This window comes from Oryctolagus cuniculus, chromosome 12 (assembly GCF_964237555.1).
Source record: "Oryctolagus cuniculus chromosome 12, mOryCun1.1, whole genome shotgun sequence".
Lineage (NCBI taxonomy): Eukaryota > Metazoa > Chordata > Mammalia > Lagomorpha > Leporidae > Oryctolagus > Oryctolagus cuniculus.
In genome coordinates, this window is record NC_091443.1 from 39,839,770 (window position 1) to 39,858,687 (window position 18,918).

Consider the following 18,918-nt stretch of genomic DNA (forward strand, 5'->3'; position numbering starts at 1 on the left):
AGTGCTCTTTCCAAGGCTGATCGGATGCTGTCTCCAGAAATTGGCAAACACTGTGCAGAGCATTCTCTCCAGAGCCTGCAAGGCCCTAGATGTTTAAACACTGGAAGCATGGTTAATACAGACCATTTTTTACATTTATCTTTGTTTTCTGTTTTACCGTGTATCTTGGAATGTGTATGCTCATTGAAATATAAGTGTTTTACTTTTTTTTTTTTTAAGATTTACTTATTTATTTGAAAGGCACAACTTCAGAGAGGGAGAGACAAAGGCAGAGAGACAAAGAGACAGAGATCTTCAAACTGCTGGCTCACTCCCCAAATCGCCACAATGGCCAGGATTGGGCCTGGCCAAAGCCAGGAGCCAGGAGCCTCGAGCCTCATCCAGTCTCCCACTTGGGTGCAGGGGCCCAAACACTTGAGCCATCTTCCGCTGCCTTCCCAGCACACTAGCCAGGAGCTGGACTGGAAGTGGGGCAGCCCGGATTCCAACTGATGCCCATATGGCATGCTGACTCCACAGGAGGTGGTGGCCTTACCCCCTGTGCCACAGCTCAGGTCCCAGTGTGTTTTGCTTTATACAATAGATGACTTTAAAGATATTGTATATGAGTTGAATTTTTATAAATTCCTAGTAGTATTTTTATTTATAAATTATAAATGTATTTATAAAGTTTATTTTTAAGTTTATAAATTTATAATTTCAGAAATTCTGTTTTTATCTTTAATGAGTCTTGTTGCTATTTACTTTCAATTTTTCTGATTTTTTTCCTTCTTTAGTTCTTCCTGTATTGATACAGATATTTAAAGAACTTAATTTTGCTTTTTGTTTTATACACAAAGACACACAAGTATTTTCCTTTTCTCTGATTAACAGAAATTTGTCATAAATAGTACTATTTGGAATCTTCAAAAACTTCATGAAAATGTGCACTTAAGAAGGCTATACATGGATTGCAAATTTTTTGCACCATAGTAAACTTGTCTTTTAATTTCATTTTCCCACATTTTAAAATACTCTCTTTTTTAAGCTAGAGCTGCCATAACAAAATATCACCAACGGGGGCTAAAGCCATGGCGCAGTAGGTTAATCCTCCACCTGCAGCTCTGGCATCCCATATGGGCTCTGGTTCTAGTCCTGGCTGCTCCTCTTCCCATCCAGCTCTCTGCTATGGCCTGGGAGGGTGGTAGAGGATGGGCCAGGTGCTTGGGCCCCTGCACCCATGTAGGAGACAGAGAAGAGGCTCCTGGCTCCTGGCTTCGGATTGGCTCAGCTCTGGTCATTGCAGCCATTTGGGGAGTGAACCAATGGAGGGAAGACCTTTCTCTTGTCTCTTCCTCTCACTGTACCTCTACTTCTCAAACAAATAAATAAATAAAATCTTTAAAAAAAATCACTAACTGTCTGGCTTAAACAAAAGTTTATTATCTTATATTTCTAGAAGTAGAAAGTCCATGTTTAAGAGGTTTGATATTTGATGATGCTCTCTTCTCACATGCAAAGTGCACCTTTAAAAATTATTTATTTATATATTTTATTTATTTGAAAGATAGGGACACAGACATCCTCCATCCTCTGATTCACCCCCTAAACGCCTGCAGTAGCAAAGGTGGGAGCCTGGAACTGAATCTGGGTCTCCCTTGTGGAGAACAGAGACTCAGGTACATGAGCTGTCACCTACTTCTTCCTAGGATGTGCATTAACAGGAAACTGGGATTGGAAGCAGAGCCAGGACTGGAACCCAGGCACTGATAGGGATGCAGGTGTCCCAAGTGGCATCTTAACTGCTGTTCTAAATGTCTGCCCTAGACTGCATGTTTTTGCTACATCTTCACCTGGCCTTTTCCCTGTGCATTTGGATGCATGAATACATGGACAAAGAGCAAGCCTTTTGGTATCGTTCACTCCCCAAATGGCTGCAGTGGTCAGAGTTGGGTGCATCTGAAGCCAGGAGCCAGGAGCTGCTTCTGCATTTCCCACGCAGATGCGGGGGCCCAAGCGCTTGGACCTCTTCCACTGCTTTCCCAGGCCATCAGCAGGGAGCTGGATTGGAAGTGGAGCATGCAGGACTCGAACCAGCACCACAGGCGGAGGCTTAACCTACTACACCATAGCACTAGCCCCTAAGTTGTAATTTCTATAAATTTAGATTTTGCAATAAATTAAACTACACCTGAAGCACAAAATTTTACAAACAGTACCACATTGGTGTAAAATCTATAAATGAACTAGTTCAAATAGGCTGTTTATACTATTTAATATTTTAATATTTGATATTAATATTAATATTGAAAAATTTTAGAGTATTTATATTTTCTTCTGCATCTCTCTAACCATGTCATAGTGTAAATTTCTTTCCTCTCTTTTTATAGCTTTTTAAAAAATTGTTAGTTTCAACTGCATTTGTAAGTGACTTTACTCCTTTTTATGAACAGAAGTTTTGGCATAGCAAGTAAAGCTACTGCCTACAGTGTCAGCATCCCATATGGGAGCTGGTTTGAGTCCCAGCTTCTCCACTTCCAGTACAGCTCCCTGCTAATGTATCTGAGAAAGCAAGAGAGGATGGCCCAAGTTCTTGTGTCACTGCACCCATGTGGAATACCTGAAGAAACTCCTGGCTCCTGGCTTTGGCCTGGCCCTGCCCTGGCCATTGTGGCCATTTAGGAAGTGATCCAAGTGGATGAAAGATCTCCCTCTTTCTACCTCTGCTTCTCCCTCTCCATAATTCTGCCTTTCAAATAAGTAAAAAAATCTTAAAAAAAAAATTGAAGTTTTGTTTTCTACTCTACAAGACATGGAAGTATGGGTATGTGTTCCTCAATATGGACTAAGAAGATCTTAGGGAAGAAGGCCAGTCACTTTTAGTGGGATTTTTATAGCTTCACAAAGTATGGCATTCATAAAGTATATTTTTCTGTGGGGACAGAATGGTCCAGGAAATTCAGAGTACACATGATAGAAGTTGTATTTTTAAAGTATAATTTTTCAAAAAAGAATATTAGGAGTAACATACCATGCATTTTGTCAGAACTTAAACCTACCTCTGTTGTGAACTTACTTAGTTGGCTCAAATTTATTGAAAAATAGGTTTAAACTCTTGTGTGTGTTAAACCAGTACTGCTTAGGATATATTCGAAAGAATTCCGCTAGTTGTGGATTGATTTTTTGTATTTATTACAATGAATGTTTTCGCATTTCTGAAAAGTAAAAAAATAAAAATTTCTTTTCCTGTGATCAGATTATTACCTTTTGATGAATATGCATTCTTGCTAATATTTCTTATCATACTGTGTAATTTTTGTAATGGACTTTTTTTTTTAAAAAAGATTTATATATTTATTTGAAAGGCAGAGTTACAGAGAGAGGGAGAGACAGAGAAAGAGATCTTCTTCCACTGGTTCACTCCCTAAGTGGCTGCAACAGCCAGGGCTGGGCCAGACGTAAGTGAGGATTCAGGAGCTTCATCTGGGTTTCCCATGTGGGTGGCAGGGAACCAGGCACTTGAGCCGTCTGCTGCTATTTTCCCCAGCATGTTAGGGAGCTGGACTGGAAGTGGAGCAAACCAGTATCCATGTGGGATGCTAGCATCACAGGTGGCAGCTTAACCCACTATACCTCAATGCCAGGCCCTGTAATGGACACTCTTAATGTGAACTTTAAGAGGAAAGGTTCTTTCCCTAGTAAGATGGTAGTAAGATGGTATGTACTTTTTTTTTTTTTTTTTTTGACAGGCAGAGATAGACAGTGAGAAAGAGAGACAGAGAGAAAGGTCTTCCTTTCATTGGTTCACCCCCTAAATGGTTGCTATGGCCAGCGCGCAGCGCTGATCCAAAGCCAGGAGTCATGTGCTTCCTCCTGGTCTGCCATGCGGGTGCAGAGCCCAAGCACTTGGGCCATCCTCCACTGCCTTCCTGGGCAACAGCAGAGAGCTGGACTGGAAGAGGAGCAACCGGGACAGAATCTGGCACCCCAACTGGGATTAGAACCCGGGGTGCCGGCGCCGCAGGTGGAGAATTACCCAAGTGAGCCTTGCTGCTGGCCCATGTTATGTACTCTTAATCATTGTATATATGTTCGTACCTGTTTCACAGTCTCTTAATCAAGTGTTCTCAAAACACCTGATTATTCAAGTTTATGGTTGTTGTGGTGGAGCATCAAGAATGATTTCAGATTTATTTCAAGTTTCAAATACTAGAAAGTTTTCCAGCAGTTTTTATTTCCTATATGTTTTACGGTTTAATTTTATTATGTAATTGTGTTACTAAATTTATTTTGTAATCGTGTTATTGTTTTGTCTTTGAATAGCTCAAGTCACTATAGAAGAAATCACTCCTCTTGTTCCCCCACAATCTGGAGATAAAGGACAAGAAGATCTCACAAGCTATTTTCTTGAAGCACTTTTAAAATATATAGTAATTCAGGTATGTATTGCCTTCTTTGATGTCATCTCCTTTATGATCCTTCTTCTGATCCTTTTATTTGTAATCAGCAGCTGTGATACTTTATGTGAAAAGCTAATAACAATTTAATTTAGGGATCAATCTGCCAAGATCTAAGTGGGCTGCAGGATAGGGAATGGGGGGCAATGTAATTTACATTAAAACTTATTTGTTCCTTTTGAATTTGTAGGTACACGTATGTTATATAGCTTAGATACTAAATGTACATGCTCTGATTGACTGATGAGTGCACTGTTGGCACATACACTTTTTTTTTAACTGTTGTAAGTGCAAAGTTTCCTATTAGAAACATATAAAGTAAATTTCATCCCTGAATAAGATTTCAAGTTTGAATCCTGATTGCATATCTTAAAATGAGTCCATTGGTAAATTTCTTAAACATTCTATGCTTCTGTTTCCTCATTTGTAAAGTAATGATAAAATAATAACTAACCCATTTTGATGTTTGAAGCTGAGATATTGCAGAGTGCTCTAAGTGCTCAGTGCACATAGTGCCAGTTCTATAGTGGGTAGTTGTTACTGTTGTCATTAATGTTACTAGTTCTCCTTTTAAAACAAGCTTTTGTATTGCATACAGATTTTTAAAATCACGATTTATTGGGTACAGTTGGTACAGCCGATGCAAGTTTTGATACATGTGTACACCTGTGACCCCATCCCTGCAGCCAATATAATGAATGTATCCGTCACCTTGAAAGTTTTCCTGGGTCCTTTTTAATCCACCCTTTTGAACTCCCCCAACACATACTTCTGCAGGCCACCATTTTCTGATTTTTGTTAATTTGTGTTTTCCATGTTTTCATATAAATGGAATTATGTGGTATATTTTCTTTTTTGGTATGCCTTCTTTCTTGTCAGCAAAATTATTTTAAGAATTACCTGTATTGTTATTTGTAGCAATAGTTTGCTGCTTTTTATTGCTGAGTAGCATTCCATTGGATATGTCACAAATCTGTTATTTGGTAACCTGTTGATGGTCATTTGAGTTGTCTCCAGTTTTAGGCAATTAAAACTTCTATAATATTGGTAACCAGGTCTTTGTGTGGGCATAGCTTTCTTCTTCCTTGGGTAAATATCTAGGAGTAGTATGGCTAGATCATATAGTAGATATATAAGGGGTCATCGGAAAGTTCATGGGATATATGTATTAAGAATAATGTAGGGGGGGCTGGTGCCGTGGCTCACTTGGTTAATCCTCCACCTGTGGGGCCAGCATCCCTTATGGAAAGCCGGGTTCTAGTCCTGGTTGCTCCTCTTCTAGTCCTGTTCTCTGCTGTGGCCCAGGAGGGCAGTGGAGGATGGCCCAAGTGCTTGGGCCCCTGCACCTGCATGGGAGACCAGGAAGAAGCACCTGGCTCTTGGCTTCAGATTGGCTCAGTGCCAGCCATAGCGGCCATTTTGGGGGTGAACAACGGAAGGAAGACCTTTCCTCTCTGTCTCTCTCTCTCACTGTCTAAAACTCTACCTGTCAAATTAAAAAAAGGAAAAAGAAAAAAAAGAAAAATGTAGGAGCCGGCGCTGTGGCGTAGTGGGTAAATAGCCGTTGCCTGCTGTGCCAGCATCCCATATGGGTGCCAATTCGAGTTTTCGCTGCTCCACTTCCCATTCAGCTCTCTGCTGTGTCCTGGGAAAGTGGTAGAAGATGGCCCAAGTGCTTGGGCCCCTCCACCCGTGTGGGACACCTGGAAGAAACTCCTGGCTCCTGGCTCCGGATTGGCGCAGCTTCAGCCGTTGCGGCCATCTGGGGAGTGAACCATTGGATGGAAGACCTCTCTCTCGTTCTCTCTGCCTCTCCTCTCTCTGTGTAACTCTGACTTTCAAATAAAATAAAATAAAAATTCTTAAAAAAAAAAAGTGGCTTTATTGAGGTAGCATATATACACCATAAAGTTCAGCACTTAAAATGTATTGTTCATTTTTTTTTAAAGTATGTTCACAGGGCTGTGCAATCATCACCACAGTATAATATTAGAACTTTTCAGTCCTCTAAATAATGAACTCCATTCCTTTTAGGAGTTGGTCCAGCTATCTCCCAACTCTTCCATCCCTAGCCCTAGGCAAACATTAATCTATTTTTTTGTTTCTATTTTCCTATTGAGGACACTTCATATAAATGGAATCGTGCGAATACAATATGTAGTCTTTTTTTTTTTTAATTATTTATTTATTTATTTATTTTTAATCTTTTATTTAATGAATATAAATTTCCAAAGTACGACTCATGTGTTACAATGGCTTCCCCCCCCATACCGTCCCTCCCACCCACTACCCTCCCCTTTCCCACTCCCTCTCCCCTTCCATTCACATCAAGATTCATTTTCGATTATCTTAATATACAGAAGATCAGCTTAGTATACAATAAGTAAGGATTTCAACAGTTTGCTCCCACACAGAAACATAAAGTGAAAAATAATAGATGATTTTTTTTAAATGATGATGAAATCAGATCAGACCTATTGTCATGTTTAATCCCAGTGAGAGTCAAGTTGGGAATTGATAATTTCTTTTTTTTTTTTTTTTTTTTTACAGAAGATCAGTTTAGTGTACATTAAGTAAAGATTTCAGTCGTTTGCACCCCCATAGAAACACAAAGTGAAATATACTGTTTGAGTACTCGTTATAGCATTAAGCCTCAGTGTACAGCACGTTAAGGACAGAGATCCTACATGAGGAGTAAGTGCACAGTGACTCCTGTTGTTGACTTTACCAATTGACACTCCTGTTTATGGCATCAGTAATCTCCCTATGCACCAGTTATGAGTTTCCAAGGCTATGGAAGCCCCTTGAGTTCTCCGACTCTTATCTTGTTTAGACACGGTCATAGTCAAAGTGGAGGTTCTCTCCTCCCTTCAGAGAAAGGCACCTCCCTCTTTGAAGACCTGTTCTTTCCACTGGGATCTCACTCACAGAGATCTTTTTGCCAGAGTGTCTTGGCTTTCCATGCCTGAAATACTCTCATGGGCTTTTCAGCCAGATCCGAGTGCCTTTAGGGCTGATTCTGAGGCCAGAGTGCTATTTAGGACATCCGCCATTCTATGAGTCTGCTGAGTATCTCACTTCCCATGTTGGATCACTCTCCCCTTTATTTATTCTATCGGTTGGTGTTAGCAGATACTAGACTTGTTTATGTGCTCCCTTTGACTCTTAGTCCTTTCATTATGATCAATTGTGAACTGAAATTGATCACTTGCAGTAGTGAGATGGCATTGGCACATGCCACCTTGATGGGATTGAATTGGAATCCCCTGGTATGTTTCCAACTCTACCAATTGGGGCAAGTCAGCCCGAGCATGCCCCAAATTATACATCTCTTCCCTCTCTTATTCCCACTCTTATGTTTAACAGGGATCACATTTCAGTTAATTTTCAACACTTAAGAATAACTGTGTGATAATTACAGAATTAAACCAGTCATATTAAGTAGAACAGACAAAAAAAAAATACTATGAGGGATAATGTATTAAGTTGTCCATTAGCAGTCAGGGCTATGCTGATCAAGTCACCATTTCTCATAGTGTCCATTTCACTTCAGGAGGTTTCCTTTTTGGTGTTCAGTCAGTTGTCACCCATCAGGGAGAACATATGGTATTTGTCCCTTTGGGACTGGCTTACTTCACTCAGCATGATGTGTTCCAGATTCCTCCATTTTGTTGCAAATGACTGGATTTCGTTGTTTCTTACTGCGGTATAGTACTCTAAAGAATACATATCCCATAATTTCTTTATCCAGTCTACCGTTGATGGGCATTTAGGTTGGTTCCAGGTCTTGGCTATTGTGAATTGTGCTGCAATAAACATTAGGGTGCAGACCGCTTTTTTGTTTATCAATTTAAACTCCTTTGGGTAAATTCCAAGGAGTGGGATGGCTGGGTCGGTAGGGTTATATTCAGGTTTCTGAGGAATCTCCAGACTGATTTCCATAGTGGCTTGACCAGTTTGCATTCCCACCAACAGTGGGTTAGTGTCCCTTTTTCCCCATATCCTCGCCAGCATCTGTTGTTGGTAGATTTCTGTATGTGAGCCATTCTAACCGGGGTGAGGTGAAACCTCATTGTGGTTTTGATTTGCATTTCCCTGATTGCTAGTGACCTTGAACATTTTTTCATGTGCCTATTGGCCATTTGGATTTCCTCTTTTGAAAAATGTCTATTGTAGTCTTTTTTTGACTAGCTTCTTAGGGAATGTTTTTAAGATTGATCTATGCTGTAGCATATATCAGTACTGCATTCCTTTTTATTGCCGAATGATATTCTATTATGTGTGTGTTCCACATTTTGTTTATTCATCTGTTGATAAGTATGTGAGTTGTGTTTACTTACTATCCAGCAGGTAATATTTTAATTCCTTACTCTTTATTTTTAATGTTTATTTTCACTTACTTGAAAGAGTGACAGAGACACACACACAGAGTGGTGGGAGGAGAGAGAGATGTCCCATCCTTTGGCTTATTCCCCAAATGCCCACAACAGCCAGGGCTGGGCCAGGCTGAAGCCAGGAGCCTGGACTCCCTCTACAACTCCCATGTGAGTGGCAGGGGCCAAAATACTTGCACCATCGTCTGCTGCCTCCTGTGATGCACTAGCAGGAAGTTGAATGGGAAGCAGAATAACTGGGTCTTGAACTGGCGTTGTGACATGAGAAGTGGGCATCCTGAGCTGCGACTTAACCTGCTGTGCCACAACACCTGCTCCGTTACTTTTCATTTTAACTCATTACGTCTGCACTCAAGAGTTGCTGAAGTACTGTAGGAAGTCTTTGTCCTCTCCCTATTTATTGATTCTTCTCAACATGGGTTTATGGTTTCCTATGAATCCATGCGTTAAAAGCTCGTTTCTTTTACTTACTTTGATGCTCAGATTGTCCTAGATCTGGGCAGAGTTCCTTCAAGCTGATTCCTGTGCTTTTTGTTTTGTCTGCATTATTGTTTGAGCACTTCCTAATTTCCTGGTTCAGCAAGATGTAGCCTCATCTCATACCTTCCTTGCCCTGTAATCTGCTGTTTCTCTAATGAGCCATTATTCATTTTGGTGGAGAACTGTATTTAGAATTGATCTGGACATTTAGAGTGTTCATTGCTGTTGGGGTGTTAGCACTCCTGGACCTTGTCAGTCACCAGAGATAGGGAATATATACATATATACACATGCAGATACACAGAAATTCAGATTCCTGTCTGTCTCACTGCTGTGGTATGGCCCTTGGCTAGGCTTGGACTGTATTTTTGTCTTCACAAGAGTAGAAATTCAAAGAAGAGACATAGATAAAAGTCAGCTGGAAAGCAAGATTTATTTATAAGCAAAGTGAAGGTACACACTCAGGCAAAACTCGGGAGAGAGAATTGGATTCTACAAGATTTATGGTTTCCGTTTTATACTATATGGAGGCATAGGGGGTGGTGTCTGGGGTGGTCTTATTTGAATATTCAAGGAGGGCAGAATTTGGGATAGAGTTTGAGTGCTGCCCATTTGTGTACCCTTTTTTTGGGGGAAGGGGAGAAATCTTAAAAAAGTGTGTGTATGATGGGAGTGGGAGTCTCAGCCCTGGTAGTTGTATTATAAACTGTAATGACCTAAAGATCATTGCTGGACTCTGGCCTTAGAATCAGCGCTTAAGACATTCGGATCTGGCTAAAAAGCCCATGAGAGTATATCAGGCATGGAAAGCCAAGCACTCTGGCAAAAAATGGCCTAAATGAAAGATCTCTGTGAGTGAGATCCTGGTGGAAAGAAGGGGCCATGAAAGAAGGAGGTACCATTCTCTGAAGGAAGGAAAGAACTTCCACTTTGACTATGGCCTTGTCTAAATAAGGTCAGAGTTTGTGAACTCAAGAGGCTTCCATAGCCTTGGCAGCTCATGACAAGAGCCTCGGATGATTACTGACGTCATAAATAAGAGTGTCAGTTGTTTAATCAACAACAGGGATCACTGTGCACTTGCTCTCCATGTGGGACCTCTGTCCTTAATGTGTAGTACTATGCAAATTAACAGTAAAACTAATCTTCAAACAGTACTTTATACTTTGTGTTTCTGTGTGGATGCAAACTGTTGAAATCTTTACTTAGTATATACTAAGTTGATCTTCTGTATATAAAGATGATTAAAAATGAATCTTAATGAAGAATGGGGTTGGAGAGGGAATGGGAGATGGGAGGGTTTGCGGGTTGTACTTTTGAAATTGATATTTATTAAATAAAAATTTTCTATTTAAAGAAAAAGGATCAGGGCCGGCGCCATGGCTCAATAGGCTAATCCTCCACCTTGCGGCGCCGGCACACCGGGTTCTAGTCCCGGTCGGGGTGCCGGATTCTGTCCCGGTTGCCCCTCTTCCAGGCCAGCTCTCTGCTATGGCCAGGGAGTGCAGTGGAGGATGGCCCAAATGCTTGGGCCCTGCACCCCATGGGAGACCAGGAAAAGCACCTGGCTCCTGGCTCCTGCCATCGGATCAGCGCGGTGCGCCGGCTGCAGCGGCGGCCATTGGAGGGTGAACCAACGGCAAAGGAAGACCTTTCTCTCTCTGTCTCTCTCTCTCACTGTCCACTCTGCCTGTCAAAAAAAAAAAGAAAAAGGATCATTGCTGGAACACATCCTGCAGCCATATTGGGGATTTCTAATTGTACTTGAGTCTAGGATTTGCAACATCACCTAAGTTGGAGTTTCTACTACATGGAAAGCAACAGAGTTTGATGCTGCATGGAGAGAGAGGTTTGGGTGGTGTGAAGAAAAGGGGTTTGAATAGTGCACATGGGGCTGTCACCCGGGCCATGCTGCCACACATCTACCTCACTGCCTACATCATCGTTATGCCAGTACCCCAGATTGCAGTCTATTATCACAGGGTTCTTCCTTTCCATGTGAGAAACCTGGCTGATATTATTCTCAGTATATTATTTAATCAGTCCTTATAGGTAAGCAGTGACTCATTACCACCATTACCCTGCAGAAATTCTCCTTAACTGAGCTGGACTCTAGTACTCGCCTCTAGGTCTTAATCAACGCCTACTTAGATATCTTCGTACCCTGCTAGAGTTGCATTCTCCTGCTGTCTCTCCTACTTCTCCCCCAACTTTGTGAACACCCTCTGCATCCCTCCCAGGCTCTGAGTCACTGGGCTACTGCCTCTCCTACCACTCCCTTCGTGGAGGCTCAGCTTCTGTGCTCAGCTTCTGCTTAACTGCACCTGACTACTGCCGCTCCTCACATAGGCAGCTATGTGTGTGTTCTCACGCACACATACATCCCTGGAGATGGACGCTTATTTGCATGCCTTTTAGTTGAATTTATTCAGATAGAGAAAAGAGGAAGGAACATTAGTAACTTTATTGTTGGAGCCAAAATTTTCACTTTTTCAGAAAACATTTGAACTTCTTAGATTTTGAAATATTTATAATGTATGTGTATATTGGATCAGCTTTAAAGATTTTTCCTTTTGCCATGCTGATCTTCATAGTGGAACAGTGTATTTGTAATTTTTAGAAGCTTGTTTCTAGTAGCTCATAATTGTATCGAAATGATTCTTTCTCTGATGATTCTAATTATGTTTATTTTTAGGTGAAAAGTTTAGAATGGAAGAACAAAGAAAACCAAGAAAGAGGATTTTCATTTCTGTTTTCACATTTTAAAAAATATTACTTACCCTACATTTTCCCAAATATCTGTAAGGAGAACAGTTTATATCATCCTGTACTTGGTAGGTAGTATTTGGAATTTTATAAAAGATCACTCATAATAGTAAAATAACTCTCATTATGAAGTTGGCGTTTGTTATCTGTAGAAAACTTATCACTCTAATATGTGTGTTCATTGGTAGAGATACTATACTTAGATTAATGTGGAGAATGAATTAATAGGCAATTTTCATTGAGAATTAGCGTTTTTTTAAATTATTCTCTGGATCTTATCCTTTGGTAATTGCTACAAGAAATGATTGTGATTATGAATTAAACTGAATTTTCATGTTTGGTTTGATCCTTAGACTATACTATAAATTCTGGGTTTTAGTGATTAAAATTTTCTTTTAAATTCTTATTTGAGAGACAGACATAGAAAGGGAGAGAGAGAGAGTGCTAGTGAGTGAGTGTGCACGTGGGTGCCCAGCTGTTGACCAAGTTCCCAAATGCCCACAGTGGCCCAGGCTAGGCTGGTCTGAAGCTCAGAACCAGGAACTCAACATAGGTCTGTTACATAGGGGGCAAGAACCTACTTACTTAGTCATCACAGCTGCCTTCCAGGGCCCTTATTAGCAAAAAACTGGAATCAGGAGCTAGAGATTGAACCCAAGGACTCTGATATGGGAAATGGGTATCAATGCTGGCCTCATAAATTTTCCTTTAAGATTTATTTATTTATTTGAAAGTCAGAGTTACAGAGAGAGAAGGAGAGTCAGAGAGAGATATATCAAGATACATCAAGAATTAGTCTTAGTCACAATGCAGACCTTTTCCACATATTGAGAGCGTTGGTAATATGAATATAGAAATGTCCATTTTGCAGTAGAATGTTATTAATTCCAGGTTTTGACTACTAGCAAGTTTAGCCAAAACTTCAAACTTTGTTAGGCTTCAGATTGCTTGTTTTAGGTGAATTGAAGAGAGGCTTCGTTAATTTTAAATGCTTCTGGAAGTTTCATTGTACTTAGGATTCATCAAACCTTTTGATGATATTTTGCAAAAAGACATGTTTCCATTTATCAGCCTGGTATATATGGTTTATTATTTTGTATTCTATACTAATACAGCAAAATGGAAAGTATAATTTTTGGACTAAAGCTACTTTTTAAAAAATATTTGTTTATTTATTTATTTGGAGGCATTACAAGGAGGAGGGAGGGAGGGAGGGCGGGGGGAGAGAGAGAGAGAGAGAGATCTTCCATCTTCTAGTTCACTCTCCAGGTGGCCTCAATGGCTGGGGATGGACCAGGCTAAAGCCAGGAGTCAGGGGCTTCTTCTAGGTCTCATGTGGGTGCAGGGGCCCCAGCTCTTGGGCTTCCTTCTACTGTTTTTCCCAGGCCATTACCAGGAGCTGGATTGGAAGTTAGAGTAGTGCCCATATGGGATGCCAGTATCTCAAGCAGTGGCTTTACATACTAAGCCACAATTCTGGCCCCTAAAACTGCTTTTACAACCATAATAACTTCATAATGTTTTCTCAGTTGTTTAAAAATGCAATTTATTCAAGCATAATTCTCATTCTAGATTGTTTTCCTTTTATTTTAATAGATATTCCGCAAATGAGACCAAAGCCACATTATGTCATGATAAAGAAGGATGCTGAAACCAATGAAGCAATCTATTGTACAAAGGAACCTTTTATTAAAGCTCGTGTTATTGTCATTCGTTGGCTTGTTTCTTTCTGGCTAGAGCCAAAACCACATACAGGACCTCATATTCCTGGGATGGAAGGTGAAGTCTTGCCAAAGAATATTCAGGTAATAATACCAAATTAGGCAAGCTTGTTAAAGTTAAAAATTACTTTTGAAATTTAGTCTACTAGTTTCAATTGCTTTCTGTGTATAGTACATTTGAAATAAATAATATTGATACTTTATTTGTATAAATGTATTTTATAAATCTAAATTTTAACCATTATAGGAGTTACAATTTTCTTAATAAAAATAAAACTTGGGATGCATGGGAGATCATTTCAGTTATATATCAGTCTCAGCTTCTAATTTAGTCTCTTTATTTTATTTTAATTGCACCCTAGTCCCCATATCCACAGGGGATACATTCCAAAACCCGAGTGGATGGATGTCTTGAATCTGGGATAGTATTAAACACTTTGTAAATTGTATGTGTTTTCCTACACATACATAACAGTGACAAAGTTTAATTTATAAATTAGGCACAGCAAGAAATTAACAGCAATAATAAAATAAGACTATACTGTAGTAAAACTTATTGTTGTTTATTTTTGGAATCTTCAGTTGGGTAGCTGAAATTGAGGAAAGCAAAAACATAGATAAGCATATACTTGGAGGCCGGCGCTGTGGTGTGGGAGGTAAAGCCGCCACCTGCAGTGTTGGCATCCCATATGGGCACTGTTCAAGACCCTGCTGCTCCACTTCTGATCCAGCTCGCTGCTATGGCCTGGGAAATCAGTAGATGGCCCAAGTCCTTGGGCCCCTGCACCCACGTAGGAGACCCGGAAGAAGCTCCTGGCTCCTGGCTTCAGCTCAGCTCAGCTCAGGCTGTTCTGGCCAACTGAGGAGTGAACCAGTGGATGGAAAACCTCCCTCTCTCTCTCTCTCTCTCTCTCTCTCTCTCTGCCTCTCCTTCTCTTTGTGTAACTCTGACTTTCAAATAAATAAATAAATCTTAAAAAAAGAAAAAAGGATATACTATTGGACAGATCTAAAAATACATAATTAATTTTTTTTTTTAATTTGAGAAGCAAAGAGAATAATAGCTTCTGATCGCTGGTTCACTCCCCAGATCCCTGCAACATCTGGAGCTGTGCCAGGCTGAAACTGGGAATCATGAACTCGATCTAGGTTTCATACATGGGTTGCAGAGACCCAGCTCCTTGAGCCATCACCTACTGCCTCCAAGGTTTACATTATGAAGTTAGAATTGCGAGACACCTGGGACTTGAACCTATGCTCTGGATAAGGGATGTGGGTGTCCCCATAAGCAGTTAAATTGCTAGACCAAATGTTTACCCCTACATGTAAATTCTTAGCTTGATAGCCCTGATTAATTTCTAGGCAATCACAGAATGCAGATTTAAAGTCCTGTGTCCCACCGCTTCCTTCGTTTTCTCCTCAAAGACATCAAGTCTAGAAATGTGATAAACATCTATTCAGCAGAGGAACTAATATTTCAAATTTGTTTTCATAAAATTTATAATTCTTTTATTTTATTTGAAATGAGAGGGAGACAGAAAATGGTCTTCTATCCACTGGTTCACTTTCCAAATGCCAGCAACAGCCAAGGCTGGACCAAGCCAAAGCTGGGTGCTAAGGACCCAAGTACTTGAGCCATCACCACTGCCTCCCAGGGTCTGCACTGGCAGGAAACTGGAATGAGGAGTGGAGCTGGGACTCAAACCCAAGCATTTATTTTTTTCTATTTTGTTTTTTGAAGATTTTCTGTCTGTTGTTGATTATATATGGATGTAGAACCTGAGAATATAGAATGCCAACTGTAGAAGTTATTTACTGATTGTTGAAGATACAAGCTACCACTGTTGACATTTGTCTTTCATCTAACTTTAATTAGTAATTTGTTTGATCTGCAAACTTAGAAACAAATCTGTACAACACGAAAAATATTTATAGTCACCCCTCAGTGTCCACTGCAAGTTGGTTCCAGGACCCTCTGCAAATAACAAAGCTACAATTGCTCCTTACATATATATAGTATATCCCTTACATGATATAGTATTTACAAATAACTTGTACATATTCTCTTGGAGACTTTAAAGCATCTCCAGATTACTCATAATACTTAATGCAACATAAATATTTTTCGTGTTGTGAAAGCCTGTATATATTCACTACAGATGGAGTCTGTGTTCAGATATTTTCTGTCTATTGTTGATTATATATGGATGTAGAATCTGAGAATATGGAATGCCAACTGTAGAAGTTATTTACTGATTGTTGAAGATACAAGCTACCACTGTTGACATTTGTCTTTCACCCAACTTTAATTAGTAATTTGTTTGATCTGCAAACTTACTTAGAAACAAATCTGTACAAAATCAAGTGAGTAGATGATTAAATACTCCACATTTTAGAGTATCTCTGTATCAGTTAGATGTTGGATTATTTACACTGCCAGTTCATTATTTAAAATGTACCCTAAATGAAATTCTATGCCTGGATTTCAGACAGTGCTGGAAGTTACTTGTAAAATACTTTGTTTCTGCCAATATTTACTATTAAAAGACAAAATATCCAGTTAAAGGGTTATTAAAGTATTCTTCTCATTTTGTTTTTATTTTAGAGAGCAGCTGCCAGTTTGGTATCCAGAGAAGAAAACAAAAATGATAACGCTGATAAAACTGACAGAACTGCAGAACCAGAGCAGTCTCATTCCAATACAAGCACTCTCACAGAGCGAGAACCCAGCTCATCCAGCCTCTGTAGTATTGATGAAGAGCATCTCACAGATATTGAAATAGTTCGCCGGGTTTTTTCTTCTAAAAGAAGTCATGTAAACTTTGTCACAGAGATATTTCGTCAGGTAAAATACCTTTCAGGATTTTTAATTTGTAATGAAGACCTTTGTTCTTAATATTAATATTCTGATTTCTAGATACTTAAAATATATTCATGGAGATGTTTTTCAAAGTTCACATTTAGTTTTAAAATTTACATGTGATTTTTTAATATTTTCTGTTCATATTATTTAGCTTAAGAACTATTTTTTGTTCCTTGTAGCCCTTCTTTTTATCAGAATTTTTCTAAAATTTACTCTTTGCATTGAAACTTTTATTTATATCATTTTATTAATAAATTATAGTAAATTATTTTTATATTCTCTGTTGTCAGTAAAATGCCATTTATGAATATAAAAAGTGATGTTTTCATTCCTTTTAACTTTCCTTCCTAGAGTCAGTTTTGTCCTCCAAGGCAGTTTGAAATTAAGGTTGCTTATGACAAATACTACTTTGGAGAAAAGTTAAAAAGAGAAAAGAAAAGGAAAATAATAAGCTATTTCACATAAAGATAGCTGGAAATTACTAAATGCACATCCTCAGATGCAGATTTGTTGTGAAAAATTGTTCTTTGAAAACTAGCCATTTGAGCTCAGTAGCAAAGGTACTAGCAGGAAAACATTGAATTTTGTTAAGATGAAGGAGAACCATCCAAATCTCATGCCAGTAAATGTAGGGGAAAATATTTTTTTGAGCAAAGCGAAGGACATTTATTGAATGAAAGTTAACGCTCCCAGCAACCAGGAGAGGACCTGAGAGGGTTGCTGACAAAGCTCTTTGTCTAGGGATTTTTACGTTTTTTTTAAATGAGGAGATTCATCTCATTGGCTCTCATGTATGCAAGTAAAGTGAAAACCAGTGAGCCAGTCGTGGGACTGACATTGACATAGCCTACTTTCCATAGAGGAAATTTACAGAGTGCTCAGTCAGCCCTGCATCGAGATATTCAGCAGATGCAACTGAAGACTACATCCTATGTATCCATCTCTCTGGGCTCCTGGTAGATAACACCATGTGTGTTTCTTCCTTTCCTTTCTATCAATCCTCCTTCTGCAGAGGTAACCCTTGCTGCCATTAGGGAGAAGGGTGCTGACTGCTCTGATTGCTTTAGCCTGAGAGAGGGAGGTTGTTGAGGGGTGGCAATCAGGGTCCCCCTAGAGGCTTATCTAGGGGTGTTCAGTAGAAGGAGGTTTCCCTGAGAGGTTTCCTTTGCATGACTGTCTGAAGCTTCATTGACTAAACGAGGATATGAATTGGGTTAGATGATTTAAGAGGCGGGGACCAAGACTCAAGGGCTATCAAGAACAAGAGAAGAGGGAACACTAAGGGCTACATCCATCTGAGGAGTTGTTTTTTATTGAGTATTTCCTTTCAGAGAAGTTTTCTGTCTGGGTGTTGATGTCTTCAGCTCCTATGCAGGTGCATAAGCACCTTCCCTGTGTTGTTGCTATAAATACAGTATTCTTTCTTTAGGTAGACACATCCCTCTGGCTTATGCGTCAGGAGATGAAGGTCACTTATGTTTTGGAGGACTAGTCCACAGTCAGGGAATCCAACTGTTTAATTTTATTATTCCTATGTAGTTTATTTTAAACATTTGCCAATTGAGTTGAGAGGTGCGCAGAAGTTCCCCCTGTAGCCACCTCCACTGCAGTGACTAGGCCTGTCAGCAGAGAAGATAAGACCAGTGTTAGGACTGCTCTCTGGGTTCAAGGACAGGAGTGCTAGAGGACTTGCAGCATAGGGGTGTCCCCAGGGGCATAGTCTACAGAGTAGGCTATAAATGCTAAGGAGCACTGGCCCTTCTTGCAGGATCAGGGTGGGGGTAAGGATAAGTAGGCCTGGTTTCCACAGAAAATAGTCTTTATCCCAGATCTAAAGACAGCTGGAACTCATAGAGAAACAGGGTTTTAGGGATCTCAGTATGTTTTCCTATAAATCTGGTTTAGATATAGAGCCTAACAAAGAAAACATTTCAAATGCAGATGTGGCAATTATGTCCCCATGGTAGAACTTTAAGAAGAATTTTTGGGATCCCACCAGTAGCCCGTTGGCTGTAGGGATTTGATGTTTACCACAGTCATGGAATCCCATCCTGCCTTCCAGGTGCCATTGGTTTTGGTGCAGAAGGTAGGTTTCTCTTTAGGGAAACATAACATATAGGAAGTATTACCCTTCTGAGGGTCTCTGTACAGTCTAAATTGGGTCTGTTTGCTCAAATTCCAGGATTCCTCCACTGAGGAATAGGTGATTTAAAAGGTGAATTGACATCAGGTTTGGGTAATCCTTCTGCTTCCCTACC

The 18,918-nt window shown here is 39.9% G+C and overlaps 1 protein-coding gene across 8 annotated transcripts in view; it reads left to right on the forward strand.

Annotated features, from left to right (window-relative positions):
* The window catches only part of RALGAPA1 (Ral GTPase activating protein catalytic subunit alpha 1), a 269,311-nt gene that overhangs the window by 55,178 nt on the left and 195,215 nt on the right, over positions 1-18,918 (forward strand). For all 8 annotated transcript variants that reach the window (XM_051822764.2, XM_051822761.2, XM_051822766.2 and 5 more), the window contains 4 exons: positions 4,303-4,418; positions 12,006-12,144; positions 13,673-13,881; positions 16,403-16,642. In XM_051822764.2, the coding sequence (XP_051678724.2) occupies positions 4,303-4,418; positions 12,006-12,144; positions 13,673-13,881; positions 16,403-16,642 (704 nt within the window). The remainder of the gene's footprint in view (positions 1-4,302; positions 4,419-12,005; positions 12,145-13,672; positions 13,882-16,402; positions 16,643-18,918) is intronic.